Genomic DNA, 14,916 nt, shown 5'->3' with positions numbered 1-14,916 from the left:
TGTTTTGGTGCGGTGAGTGAGCTGGTTTCGGCTTTCCTGGATCTGTTCCCCTCACAGACTGCTGGCAGCTGAGCTGCCGTAGGTCTGTTGTTCGGGAATAGTTGAGTCCTGTCAGATGCTGGACTGGCAGCAGCGTAAGCGTTCTCATTTTTTCAGTGTTGGGAAATCAGGTTGGCTGCCTGGCTGCCTCATTCACCTCGGTGAAAACTTTTCCCTTGACTGGAATAACTACTCCCTTCCTGTTAATTATTTTGAGCGAGTGGAAACATGGAATGAAATACCAGTTGTTTTTTCCTCCCCCTTCAAAAATGCAATAAAACCCAACGTATTCTATGTATTCTGTCAGAGAGGGACGTTTCACCTCTGGTGTACTCCCAGTTTTGGGTAGTGTACTGGAGCTTTCGCTGGTGTTAATGCTTACTGGAGTGTACTTTATAAAACATTTTGCGCAACAACTGTGAGCATGAGAGCCGTGTTTGGCACAGAGTTGCAGCTGCTGTTCTCCGGTAACCAGAAACTCGTAATCTCCCAGAGCACAGCAGAGACCGGTATTATTTTTAAGAACAAGTTTTCAATGCTCCCATGTAGAGGGAAAAGCGGGAGATCAAGGAGTGAGGGATGAGTGGATCAGGGTCTATCGGCGCAACTTTTTAATACCTCTAAGGATATTGCAGTGAGCATCCCCTCCCCCTCAACGATTTCACTGGTTGATTTTTTAGGTAGTGGATATCCTAGATGCATCTGGTTTGCATTGAGGCTTTTACTGTAGTGTATTTTCCCATGGAAACCTCAGCCAGCTTGTCAGAGTTATGCAAAAAACAGAGAGTGAAGCTTTAGAAACCAGAAAGTAAATTCTGAGAAAACATTCCTTCCGCAACTCTTGAAAATCTGTTTTGTAAAGTTTTGTAAACCGTGTAGAGTCATGGGCTCCCACACACCTGCATCAGGAAAAGAATTTTGCAGGGAAACTGTATGTACTGCAGCTTACGGTTTGCTAAAATAAAAGCTAACCAGTTTGTATTCCTTATGCTAGTTCTAACCTGAGAAAGAAATAACTTAGTAGATCCTCTTTTACAGTTTTGCTTTAATTCTTGGTAGTTTCTCTCAGCAGCGTGTTTTTTTTAAGCGAGTAAACAAAGCAGATTGCAAGATAGTACTGTGCCCCGTCTAAAGGGCTTGCAGGGCAAAACTGAAGTGAAATGTTTCTTTGTTCAAATCCAAGAACAGCACTAGTTCTGTGTGATAGGCTGCGTTCTATTTTATGGAAGTACATGAAAAATTACAGTGCTTTTAGCAAATCCGGTGCAAGTCGCTGCTGAGCTGACACTGAATTGGTCACAGGCTGGAGTTCCTGCCCTGTCGTGGTCCACCTGTGTGGCAGTTCAGTTTCATCTCACCAGAGAGTTGCCAGTAGAAGATCCAAATGTAGGAGGTAGAAGATCCTGACGTGAGGGTTGCCTGCCTGAGCAATAATTTCATCTTTGACTATGAGTGTCCATTCACTGCTGTAATTTGCCGCTCCAGCCTATAGGAAAAAACAACTCAGCAACGTAATTTAGAAGACCGATGCCATGCCCATGCAGCGCACCCCAGTGACAGGACAGCCTAAGCTGTTCTCTGCCTTTGGTGGTCCCTAGAAAAAGGGAGATCTTCCAGAGAAGGGGAGAGGCCACTGAGAAAATCAAGAAAAGCTGTGGCGGTTATGATGCTGGTGTGTGTTTCGGGGACGGTTTTAGGGTACTCAGCAATAGCAGACCAGGTGCCAACAGTTACTTCCTCCTAGCACTTGACTTTCTTGAAGGTTTCCCCTCAGCCTTTTGGTACCAATAATACATAGAAAGATGAGCAGAGAAGTAGGATTGCGCTGTGCCTCATGTTGAGCCTTTGGATTCACCTCTCAGAAGAGGTGAATAGTCTTCCACAGCTGTTTTCTTTCTCTCTCTGCCAGCACCCTGGAAGGGTACTACGTTGATGATGCCCTGCAAGGCCAGGGAATCTACACATACGAGGATGGAGTGGTCCTTCATGGCACGTACGTGGATGGAGAGCTGAACGGACCAGCCCAGGAGTATGACAGTGATGGGCGGCTGATATTCAAAGGGCAATATAAAGACAATATTCGACATGGAGTTTGTTGGATTTATTACCCGGTAAGCCTGACCGCTTGCTCTCTTTATTGCAGAATAGAACCGTTATGTGTCTTTCTTTTCTCCCTGGCTGAAACAAACATCCATCACGACCCAGCTATCCAAAAGACAACACACACGAATCTGAGTGTGGAAGATCTGTGCATCCTGACTGGATTATCATCCAGCATACGGATAAACCTATTCACTGTTCAGTGTTTGCCCAGTAGGCACGATTCAGCAAGACGGTGAGATGCCTCCACTATTTTCATCTTCCAAGGTACCCAGCCCCTTGGAAGTGCTTTTACGTGTGTCTCCTTGGGATGGCTGGGCCAGTGATTTTGCCACACTGACGGCAGATGAGGAGCATGGGAGCAATGCAAGCTATTGCAACCTGCTGCTCTTAATTAACTAGGAGGGAAGACTTTGTGTCTGCAGGGTATGTTGTGAAGCCTGGCTTCACTTGATAAATCAAATGTAACTGTGCCTGTGACTGGAGTGTGGACAAGTGCTTTGCTCATTAAGCAAACCAAAATTGTATCTTTCTGATTCCTGGTAAACACTCCGATATTCCTCTGGAAAGCTCTGGAGAAATTTTTGATGTGCTTTTATAACTATGCAGGTTAGGGCAATAATGGTTTTATTAGTTCTGTGGGGTTTTATAATGTAAATTTTTTATATTTTAATTCCTATTCAGCCTTACACAGTACTCCAGAGTTGAACTGTTCAGTCGTTACCTTGTGCTGAGGAGGCGGAAGCATGTGCATGTATTTAAACTGCTAGTCAAAACCCAGTCTCTTTCTGTGCTACATATTGCACACACTTTAGCTGCAGATTAATTTCAAATGCCCACCGTTGTGCATTTTATTTACTGGTTTTCGCTATTGCCATTACGCATGTGTTAGGATCAACCAGCACTGGGTCTATGCTGCCAAACAGCTAGCACTTTTTCGGTAGTACTGTATAAAATACAGCTGACCCTTCAGGTCATATGCATCCTGTTTCATTTTGCAGCTGACAAAGTGTTGACGTACCTTCTGGACGTGTGGATGTTTAGAGATTGTTGATCATCTTGCCAGACTAAAGGATGCAAGGTGTTTCAAAAAAAAACCAAACCATGACGCACTCTTGCCATGGAAGTGATTGTTTATTCATGGTTCTGTGCATGATGCTATGTGCACAAATTTTTAACCACACTTAAGGTTCACTGTTTCTTACTACAGTATATTTGAAGCTCTTTCATCCTTGGAGTGGAACAAAATGGTGCCGCTCTGAAGTAGAGCCTGTGCGCAGCGATCTTGATCTAAATCAGTCTTTTTCCATGTCACACCTGCTGGTTTTGCTCCAGGGCATTATTTTAAGAGGTTTCCTTGTCCTTTTTGAAATAAACAGCTGAAGTTGCTAGACCTGTGCTAATCTATGCATCTCATTCTGCAATTCTGTAAATAGACCTAACTGGAGTTGCAGGCAAATCACAGATGGCAAAGCTTAGGGCTAAAATGTGTCAACATTAGAGAGGAAAAGTGTTGCTGATGATGGCTTTCAGCATACAGTTGTTCCCACTGAGTACCACCTGACATAGTAGGGGAGTGCTGGGACAGAGAAACTCTCCAGTTGTCCAGCAAATTTTTTTCTTTTTTTTTTAAATAGGCTCATTTGATGTACCATGAATTAGCAGTGAGCAAGGCAGCGTTTTAATTTTTTATTTCCTCCAGCACAGCGTCATACTAAGAAAACTCAAATTAAGTTTGTGTTTGTCTTTGAGCCTTGGTTGCCAGACTGTTCACATAATTTTGCCCATTCAAACTCAGTATTTGTGTCACGTGCAAGGAAAGACCTTGGGCTTTACCTATTTCAAACAACATAGAAAACACCGTTCATTTCTTTTAGTGGGTTTGTCCTGGGTGGAATGACCTCACCCAGCTTCTTCATGTGTCTGTTTCTCACTCGTTTTCATGATCTCACATCTGAACTTACTGTAGCTTAGATTGCTTCTTTAAAAAGTTGGGAAAACCCTTTTTCATTTATTGAAGATACTAAAATATAACTAAACGCTCTGCTTTTTCTTGCCCGTGCTTTCAGGATGGAGGCAGTCTTGTGGGAGAAGTGAATGAAGAAGGGGAGATGACAGGAGAGAAAATAGCCTATGTGTACCCCGATGGAAAGACTGCATATTCCGGAAGGTTCATAGATGGAGAAATGATAGAAGCAAAACTGGCAACTCTGACATCTGTAGAGGATGGGAAACCTCAGTTTGAAGTAGTACCAGGCAGTAAGTTCAGCTAACACAGAAACATGTATACTTGTTACCACCTCTTCACAGAAATCAAGCTGTTTGCAGCAATGTTCTCCATTAGAGACTCCAAAGGCTGGCTGCAGTGAGAGGATAAATGTGTTGGCAAGAAGCTCTTTTGCTAAATTATAAAGTTGGACAGAAACGAGCGGTCCGTTTGCTCAGGGAACGAGTGAGCAGTGACCCACATATGGTGCTGCTCATCTGTATTTCGGAAACCCCCCCTAGCGTGCTCACGGGCACAGCCCTGCGCACACGCCGTCTGTGCCAGCACAAAAACCTGCCTGACCGTGTTAACGCTGGCACAGCTCCAGGCTTTGGTTTTGTTAAGTCAATAAAAGCAGGGACGGGAGGCCGTGCTTTGGTCGTAGCTCTGTCCATTGGTTTTTGTGCCAGTGTATGTTTAGCGCCGTGAATGTTCTGGCATCTGCGTTCATGGGGCTGAAAGGACACAGGGATTGGAATTAGTGAACCAGATTCAGTTGTTGTGTAACGGTCTGATTCACCCGCAGCCTTCAGTCTGCTGAGAGAAAAAAAGGTGCTGTGAGGTCAAGGGTGGTCCTTTAGCCCCGAGCAGCCAGTGTTCCTTCTCCAGGGCAGGGATGCCTTGGCCCTGTGCTTTTGCAGCAGTTTTGTTTCTCCGAGGTGTGTGTGATGGTTTGGAGGTGAGTGGGTTAAGCTGCAGGACAAGGCCATGAGTAATACACAGGGACTACGCTAACACGTCCGCTGTGTTGCCAGCGAGACTGTTTTGCTTGGCATAAAATGAGAACATAAAACGTAGTGAAAAGGCATTGGGAAGCAAATGCCTGTGACTTTTTTTATTTTTGCCAATCTCTCGGTTGTAGTAGCAGATCAAAACGTAACTTAGGAGACGGGTTCTGGAAGGGTACAGGTGTGCTTTGTAAATAGGATTGAATTACACTCTGGAGGAAGCTGCCTTCAGACAGAGCAGATCTTGGACACCGGGGGCAATGGTCTTTCATCAAACTTTTTAATACTGTGTTTTGGTTTTGTTTCCCATCTTATTTCTACCTGCATCTTAGCCTGTCTCCCAAAAACTGCCTAAACTTCTGGCAGCTGATTGTAGAAGGATGTAAGGATAAAATTAGAGCTATACCGCTGAGTTGTTTATTAATGGCAGGAAATAAATGACTGTAGAAAGTGTACTTTGTGATTACCGAACATTATGTTCTGGCTGAAGGATTTTCAGGGTTTGGACTAGAAACATTTTGTATTTTAAATAGTTCAAGGGAGGTTTTTTTTATAATTAATGTGGTATTGAATATATCCTTTTAATTTAGCTTTGCTTTTTAATTTTAATTAGAGACTGAGAGTCAGTTTTGAAAGACTTATCCAGCCCTCCTTTAATAGTTGGTAGCTTGAAGAACATAAATATCAGCTTTGTGTGATAATACTGCTACTGTAGTATGTTGACGGGAAAAAAATAACCAAGAAACAGTATCTCACTGAAGACTTCTTAAAGGTGCAGGCCTGTTTAATACCTCTTTTTCTCAAAGCATAAGATTTATTTTTTGCAGTCATTAAAATCTATTTTTTTAATATCTTGATTAAGTTAAGGGTTGCATGTTTTGAGTACTGCCAATTAGTTTATTTCCTTCGTTGATTTCTTTTTTTTTTTAAGGCCCAGTATACAGTTTTGACAAATCTACTTCATCCTGCATTTCTACAAACGCACTTCTTCCTGATCCTTATGAGTCAGAGAGGTAAGCTTTTTTTTTTCTTTCTCCCCTCTTTCAATATTGTCCATGTTTCTTTCCTGTTACATATTTAGGGCCTAATTTTGCAAACTGTTCCTCATTTAAAATCTAAAAAATAAGTGTGTAAGAGTTTGTGAAATGGAACCCATTACAACATATCAGTCCACGTTTGAGTTTCTTTCTGCTCCGCACGATAAAACTACGCTCTGGTCAATAGAACACAGCAATACTTCTGAAGAGATTAAACTAGCATAATGTCTTAGCATTTCGAAGACATGTTCACTCAAGTCCTGGGCGCGAGTAACATTCTGAGAAAAAAATTGTGCTGTTCTTGTTATCTAGATGTGTAACTAGCTTTGGCTTGCAGCATGCTGCGTTTGCTGTGTCTCGCTGAATGGCACGTGTTGTCCAAAGTTTTCTCCCCACACATGTAGCAAAGTGACAACAGCAAATCATCAAACTGGAGGAAAGTGAAATCCTGTTTGTGACAACCCTGTAATGTCAAAACACGTTCCTCAGCGATTGTCTCATCATAGTCAGTCAGTGACCTATCTCTTCCATGGCTATTCCACAATTACAGTTTTTACCTGGACTAAGAGGCCTTACTCTGTAGATATCTCAAGTGTAGTCCTTTTCTGATGCTCTGAAATATCTGAACAAGTGATTAGTAAAATGCTGGCATTAATTTGCATGAAGTGCTTGAAAATATAGGGCTTCACCCTGAAGACTTTGGATCGGTGGACTAATAATCTGTGCAGCTACACACCAGCAACCTCAGCTTAGTGGGAACTTGTGGGATTCTGGTTTGTGATTGAGGGTATTCCTGAGTTGAAGCTGTCATTGAAGAGTAAGAGCAGACTGGAACTTTTAAAAAATAATAATAGATAAAGTCCCCCTCCTTCCCACCAAATCTCTGTTTTGCCAAAATACAGAGAACATACGGAAGAGAGGAAGGAGAAGGAGTTGCATTTGGAGATTTTGAGTTATTGTTGTTAGTTTTATTATTCTATTGAAGTACTATTCTTTATGCCAGTAGAGTTGTGGTAATACTTCTTGAAAATGAAAACTGTAGCCAGTCGCTAATTCCATGCCCTTTTTCCACTGTAGGGTGTATGTTGATGTCTCTCTCATTTCCAGTGCTGGAGAAGGATTATTTTCGAAAATAGCAGCAGAAGCCCGTACAGTTATGTCCTTTTACAATGGAGTGCGAATTACACATCAGGAGGTAAAGGAGAGAAAAAAGTCAGTCTGAATTTTCATTGCTCCTTCTGAAATAATTTTCTTATAATAGGATTTTACACCCACTTCCCACCCTTAAGGTTCAATATAATGGAGTTTAACTGAAAGAAAGTGCGTGTTCACCTGTGTTTATAGAGAAGAAATTGTAGCATTGTGGTTTTTTGTTAATGACTTACACATGGAAAAAGCTTTAGTTTTATCAAGGGGTGTAGTGAAAGGACAAAGTGTAATGACTGAAAACTGAGAGTAGATTTAGATTAGATGTTAGGAAGAAATTCTTGACTTGTGGGGGTGGCTAGACACTGGAACAGGTTGTTCAGAGAGGGTGGGGATGTTCCATCCCTGGAAGTGTTTAAGGCCGGGTTGGAAAGGGCTTTGAGCAGCCTGGTCTGGTGGTAGGCATCCCTGCACGTTGCAGGAGGGTTGAAGCTAGATGACCTTTAACGTCCCTTCCGACCCACACCATTCTGTGATTCTGTATTTGAATGTTTACTTTCCAACTGCTGGCAAAGCTGACCCCTTCACACACACACACACACACACGCTGGATTTTTGTCTTCCAAACCAGGTAGACAGCAGAGACTGGGCCCTCAATGGAAATACAATATCCCTGGATGACGAAACAGTCATAGACGTGCCAGAGCCCTACAACCATGCCTCCAAGTACTGTGCCTCGCTGGGACATAAGGCCAACCATTCTTTCACTCCTAACTGCATCTATGACCCGTAAGTAGAGCCCTGTGTTTCAGAGTGGGAGCTGCAGCCCAGCAGTCTGGGCTCACAGGGTGTTACGAGGAGCAGCCGATGCGGCTTGGAGTGAGGGGGTCTGGGCACCGCAGGAGCTTCTGCTCACCTGGGCCGAGTTGGAAACGGGTTGGCATTGCGGGCGTGTGATATCTCTTGGGACTTGGGCTGTGGAGTACCTTGAAGTTTGCAACTGTGGTAATTTCATCGTGACTTGTAGGATCTGCCTCTTGATTCTAAAATGCATAAGCACAGCTCTCTAAATCCTAGCATGGCTAGGACTCTACTATATTTGCTGAACTGCAGATGCTTGGCCAGCACCATCGGATAGGCTGTCATTTCCAGAACTCAAAAAATAAGCATCTTGCTGCTTTGCAGTTGGTGCAGAGCACTAGGAAGCTACTGATGCTCAAAAGTATAAATATTTTCATACCAATGTATAAACAAACAGAGCTGTGGAGATACATTTGTAGAAAATAGTTTTCCTTCACTAAATAATCCTGTTCTCTTTACTGTGGGACCCTGGGAGAAGATGTACAGAGGTAGGTTATGATTGTCTGGTATTGAGGAAATTAAGATGAGCAATTTTTCGTATTCTGCACTCTCTCATAATCTCTACTGTTTTCCTGTCATGCAGATGTTTAACCCAAGGCACGTGCCAGTGATTAACTTTCTTTTATATATTTATTACAAACAAGGAATGTTGCAGGACTGTTGAAAAACTTCAGATAAGAGAGCTACAGAAAGAAGCTTTTATACATCTGTATTTTTGCCTTTATCACTTAAGTCTTTATAAGGCTGAGCCAGAGCCATCTACTCAGCTGATACCAGATTATGTGGTATTAGTCTGAGTTGTGAGTGACTTCTGAAACTCTAAAAGGGACTGAAGGAGCCGTGTGTTGATAGGTAAGCCTAGCAAAAGTGCTTTTTCTCTCTTGTCTAGGTTTGTTCATCCTCGCTTTGGGCCTATCAAGTGTATCCGTACCATCAGGGCTGTGGAGAAAGACGAAGAATTAACAGTGGCTTACGGATACGATCACAACCCTGTCGGGCAAAACGGTCCAGAAGCACCGGAGTGGTACCAGGTGGAACTGAAAGCTTTCCAGGCTGCTCAGCAAAAGTGAAGTGGGAACTCCTTCTCCGTTCAGCAAACCGAAACAGAAACTTGGATCTATGCACTACCTTTATACCGAATACTGGACAACCAGGGATTGTTCATGCTGTTGCATCATAACTTTGCATTCTGTGTTAAGAGATAAGTTTCTTGCATACTAACTAGGTTTGACTGTGTTACTCATAGCAAATTTAAAATTAGCTAGCGTTGCACCAGTCTTATCTGGAGAAATTATTTAATATTCTATACGAGATGTGATATTCTTCTTTGGTAGCTTCTGCTTTTGCACCATATGCAAAGATGCCAAAAGACTAGACAGAAAACTAAAATGGGTATATCGTTCACTTTTAGTCGGCAGACTTAGTGTTGCTCTCTCTCTGCCTAGGCATTATTGTGCAACTGCATTTTGCATATATGCCACTTGTGATGATAACAGTAATATTTTGATATTCTCTAATAGTAGCATAACTTTGCCTTTTTAAACCTTTGATCTGAATCTTGCAATAGAGCAGTTTATTTATTAGCATATAGGAGGCTGGGTTTTAACTCCCCTTTCCTCTTGTCTGGACGTTGTTCTTTCTACAAATCCTCTTTTGCAGGAGAAAATCCTTTCTAACTAGTGGAAAGGCTTGTGTGTGTATGTGAGAGTGCTGTGTGTTGGTCTCTGTGGCTCTCTAAATAGTATAGCAACATGTCCAAACCTAATATTTATCTAGCCTTTACGGCTGGCTTATTTAATTTAATTTATGATTACGACACGCAAATGAAGCTATTCTTTGCATGAAGACTTTCTGAAAGAAGAAAATGGATTCGCTACTTGAAGGACTTCCAGAGGTACATGTTCTGGAAGGCAAGCACGTTACTTGCATTAGTGTCCGTGAGTTGGTTTGTGTATTTCACCTGTTAACGCGGCCAGTTCTCAAGGCAAAAATTCTAGAGGCGAGATACTCGCATCTCACGTGAATTCTCTGAAAGGAGGTGTACGTATTTGAGGGCAGGCTGTAGTACTTGGTTAGGGAGAGCTGTACCTTTTGTACATGTTCAGTTGACAAAGAATATAGCCTTGTAGCTGTCTTTTAGTAGTACTGGTTTAAGACACAGTAAATTAATATAGTAGGAGATATCAAAATAAGATTTTTTTTAAAAAAAAGATACTAAAAGATTGTTTTTGAAAGACAAACAATGAATGTAAAAACACCACTCACTGTTCATATTTAAAAACATCAGTTAATCCATAGCTTTGTTGCAGCCAACAGTGAGGGCTTGTGAATATTCATCTGCAGGGCTGGGTTCTGGGGTTTTTCAGGGGTAGGGAAATTGTTGTGCATTTTTTTCAGATACTGTACTGGTCTTGCCTAATGCTGTATCAGAGAGGAATAATGTATCATCTCAGTCTGGATACTGGAGTCCTTCTGGGACTCTGATGCTCTCTTTTGGGTTTAGCAGCTTAGGAAAAACTCAGATGCATTTGCAACACTTTCTTTAATCGTTCGTAGTTTTAAAAAGCTTGTATATATGTAACATAAGTGGTTTGGAAATCGGACCTACCTTTCCATTGCAACACCTTTTGGTTGGTTGCTTGAAGGGTTGGAGGTATCTGGCTGTCTGGGGAGCTAGACATGGAGAATGTGTTGGGGTAGGTACCTGCAAGCAAAAGGCTGAGGTTGCTGTTTCATGCCATCTGAGAATCTTTGCTTTGGTACCTGTACGAAGTCAGGAATTCTCAGCAAGAACAACTCTAAACTTGGGGCTCCGTTTAGTCCCTGTGACTGATCACAAACCTTTTCCAGCACCTCACCGTTTAAGCTTGCACAAAAGCTGCTCTCTCTGTGCGTGTGCTGGGGCGGGGATCAAGCAGGCTCAGGGCTTTCTTGCAGCGATCTGAAGGTGAGCTTTGACACCACCCATCTCCTCACGCTGGAGGCCTTGAGCCAACAGCCCCGCTTCTCATCCGAGGCAGGTGACTGGCAAAGGTGACGGCTCAGGGACTCGGGTGAGTGTGCGGAGACAGAGCTGAGCTTCACAGGTGGAGGGAGAGTTGTCAAAGGCCGATGGGCAGCACGGCTTCAGCAAATGAAACTCAAAAAGAAATATGCATGTCTTGAGCTTTCCCTGCCTGTCCGCAGGACATTATTTCAGGCTGTTGCCATTTCAGAAAAGCGTGCCTCTCTGCTGGGAAGCTGCTCTGTGCGTCTTGTGGATTGTTCTGCCAGGACCTTGAAGCTGGCAAAGTTGAGACTTTTGCAGGGAAGAGGAGACAGGAGACATGTGACTGAACCCTGCTGTGAATGTATGGCAACTCCTTCTGCAGTCTTGATAACCCGCTTTGGAGTGCTGGCCTCTTTGTACCCCCTAGAGAATCATGCTTAAAATGTTGTGATCTCTAGAGCTCTTTTGGCTTCATTCCTGAACAGACTCTTGATTCCTCTATCTCCCCTTCATGTGGAGTTGCTTATGTTTTAATCGATGTGTCAGTCTCCATATTGCCTGATTTTTGAGAAAAATAGAAGACAGGTGCTCTTTGCACATCAGGTTTGAAGGTTGCATCCTACAATAGAGAAATTCTAGGGAAAAAAGGCACTGAGGTGTCCGCTGTGTGTTCTCAAAAGCTGTTAACTTGATGACAGTCAAGCATATTCTCTTTCTATTGCTTATGCCTGTAGCCTGGTAGCATCCCACAGCTGTGGCTGTTGTCTCCGTTAGCTCTAGCTGTGGCTGTCATCTCTGTTAGCTCTGCCGTCCTGTTTCCCTCTGCTCTGTTAAAATCTATTGGTCCTCCTATAGACCCCTTCTTCAGTGACCAACCTTCTATAAAAGTTGTGATTACAAAGCTGCTTTGGCTTGACTCAGGACCAAGCCTTTGAATTCCTCTTTGTTTTCTTTTTCTTTGCGGTCTGTAAAGACTAGAGATGGCTGGGGGTGGTTTGGGGAGGTGGTTTTTACCACTGTGTAGCGAAAGGGCTAAGTGTGTCCTTCAGAGGTTTTTGAGAGGTGTGCGTTGGCAAACCACAGGTTCAAACACAGGTTAGTTACAGAACTCCAAATAATGCCTTAACTTGGTCAGCGTATTGCAGCTCAGCTTCTGGGGCTCACAGGATAGAGAGTCGAGCTTAGCAAAACTGTGTCAGTAGTAACACGAGACCCACACCAGAACCTGGTTTTAAGGTGGAGGAGAGGAAGCAGTCATTGTGCAGGGTGATCCATTTGAGTCTGTTGAATGCAGCTGACTATTGGTGAATATGCAATAAGTAAAGATGATCTGCTTCTCAGACTCTGGCCAAAGACTTTTGTCGGCACAGAAACTGGAAGAAGATCTGATGCCTGTCAGCTAAGCCTGGGCGAGCAGCTGGCTCTCGGAGTGCCTGTTTTGACTAAAGAATGGCTTCAGAGAACCTGGAATTGTGCTTCTTTTCAGGTACAGATTGGTTCCCAACATTTGCCTTTGGTCTGCAGTGCTGCACGTGGCTCTGCTGTGATGGGAGAGTTGTTCCCTGAGCTCATGTATGAGAAGGAGCCTCTGTCAGCCTGTATTAGATGCTGGTCATTGTCTCTTTTTTAAAAACAAAAAACCAAAAACCAAACCTTAAATGGATCTTCCTGCTATGGCAACACTGCGGTCTTGTCACCAAGAATACAGAAGCTTAGTTTTCTGGAGAAGCGGTTAATCTTGGAGGCAAGAGAGCATGAGAAGTTACAGTTGAGAGCTACCTGCTGCTGGGTCACTCCTCTGAATAAGAGGGAAAAGGGCTTAGGCCTGGGAGAGGTGTCTCAAGTTGAATCTCGTGCTATAATTTTATTTTTTAGGATCTACTAAAATGCGTGATTTTCCTTCACAAACCTGAGAAGGCTTTTTTCCTTTTTTTTTTCTTTTGTAGTAATTAAAAAACCCTTAACCTACATGAACATGTAGAAGTCTTAACTGTTGAAAAAGTCGAAGGAAATGGGTGGATGCAGCTCTTCAGCCATCAGAGTGAGAGCTGTGAGAGCCTTTTGGCTTTTTCCACAGTTGCAACAGCACACACCAGGATGGCCTGTGCTTTTGCCCAGAGGCAGCTCTTGAATGACTGGTTCTCAAGACCATTCAGGAGGCCAGTTGCTCAGCCTCGAGAGGCAGCTCGTTTGGGGTGCAACCAGGCAGCCTCGGGGAGCAACCAGGCAGCCTTCCCATCAGTTCAGCCTTTCCTGATGCAGAGCTTTTGGCGTTGCACACAGTTGGCAGTGGTTTCTTTCCCCATAGCGGGGAAAGCGTTGTATGTAGCAGCGTGGGAATGAGAGCACCCATCAGGGACTTGTCATCCTCTGTCAGGCGCTGGAGGAGCCGAGTAGCCAACGTATCGTGTCTCGTAGGAGGAACAGAGAGTTGGTGGGAATTGCCACTTTTCCATTTCCTTCCCAGTTGGCTGCCCTTGTCCTTCAGTTGAAACCAGCGCTGAGCACTTCAGTCGTGCCAGGAGCTCTACGGCATCACTACTGTCCCATGGGCCTCTATGTTTTTTATTGTTTTTGCTCGATTTGGTAGTCTTTTTTGGAAAAATGCTGCCATTGCGACGAGGTAACGAGTTGTACAGAGCCGGTTATCTGCTGCTTTGTTTTCCTCTGGCACAGCAGAATTGCTGGAGCTGTGTGTGCTTGAGGAATTCACCTCCAAGCACTTAAAAAGAAAAAAACCATCCCCAACAGCTTTGAAAACAGTCGCTGAAGTGTCTCCTTATACACTGAGGTGCTGCATTAGACGCCTTTTCCTCGCTCACACCGCTCTGTTGTACACTGGGAGCATCTGGGTGAGGAACGCAGGCGTGGGAGCAGCTTTACCTGTGGGTGCAGGTGGACTTCACCTGTGCCCCCAGGGAAAACATGTTCCTTTTGCTTTGTGTACTGGAAACATGAGAACTATATTTTTGGATGAAGCATTTCTAAGCGGTCTTATAAGGGATCCTTTTTTTTTTTTTTTAAAAAAAAGGTGCAAGATTGAGTGCATGTTTACTTGCCCCAGATCAAAGGTTTTGAACACTAAGGTCACTATCTGTTGAATGGACCCTCCTCTTGGCGCTCTTCTGTCTTCAGGCAATTGAAGCTCCTGCCCTCTTTCTCTACCAGTTTTACTGTAACTACATTTTTTTTCCAGGAAAAAAAAGTATATACAAAAATTCTAAGCAATTAAATGTTCAAGCCATAAAATCATAAGTGTGGGAAGACCCTCTTTACAAGTTTTAACATATTTGTATGTAAAATGATGTTTGTATGAAATATATTCGTGGTAGAATGAATATTTAAAAAAAAAAAGTTCCAGTAAGATCTAAAACCAAATTTAAAAGGATGTCTTTTTGTAAGGTGCAAGTCTAATTGATTACCGATGAGTAGAGGGGTTTTTTAAAAGGGGAGATGCAACAAATGATCTTTACAATTACAAATGGTCGTTTCTGCTATTTGGGGAAGTATTTATGCAGCATTACACACAGCTGTCATAAATAATTGCAATAGCAAGGCCAGTCACATCTTCAGGACATACCTCTCAGCTCGTCCCTCTGTGATACTGTACAAACAGACCTATCCCTCTTTTCTGCAGATTTCCTCCTAGAAACCTTTTTCCTACTGTAACTCTCCTGAGTCTAACTCTTGAGCTAAGATCCAGACTAAAATTGTGTATTTACTTAACAGTTTCTGCTGGGCCTTCTGCTA

The 14,916-nt window shown here is 43.2% G+C and overlaps 1 protein-coding gene across 1 annotated transcript in view; it reads left to right on the top strand.

The window, feature by feature from the left end:
- The window catches only part of SETD7 (SET domain containing (lysine methyltransferase) 7), a gene marked incomplete at its 5' end in the record, with an annotated part of 11,349 nt that extends 1,957 nt beyond the window's left edge, over positions 1-9,392 (top strand). The window contains 6 exons of the mRNA XM_009874146.1: positions 1,949-2,150; positions 4,209-4,398; positions 6,065-6,146; positions 7,248-7,365; positions 7,948-8,105; positions 9,067-9,392. Of these exons, the coding sequence (XP_009872448.1) occupies positions 1,949-2,150; positions 4,209-4,398; positions 6,065-6,146; positions 7,248-7,365; positions 7,948-8,105; positions 9,067-9,247 (931 nt within the window). The remainder of the gene's footprint in view (positions 1-1,948; positions 2,151-4,208; positions 4,399-6,064; positions 6,147-7,247; positions 7,366-7,947; positions 8,106-9,066) is intronic.
- Between the last annotated feature and the right edge of the window lie 5,524 nt (positions 9,393-14,916).

The sequence above is a fragment of the Apaloderma vittatum genome, unplaced genomic scaffold (assembly GCF_000703405.1).
Source record: "Apaloderma vittatum isolate BGI_N311 unplaced genomic scaffold, ASM70340v1 scaffold42697, whole genome shotgun sequence".
In the NCBI taxonomy this organism is placed as follows: Eukaryota; Metazoa; Chordata; class Aves; order Trogoniformes; family Trogonidae; genus Apaloderma; species Apaloderma vittatum.
The sequence above is the reverse complement of the archived record's forward strand: the minus strand, read 5'-3'. Positions and strand labels throughout refer to the sequence as shown.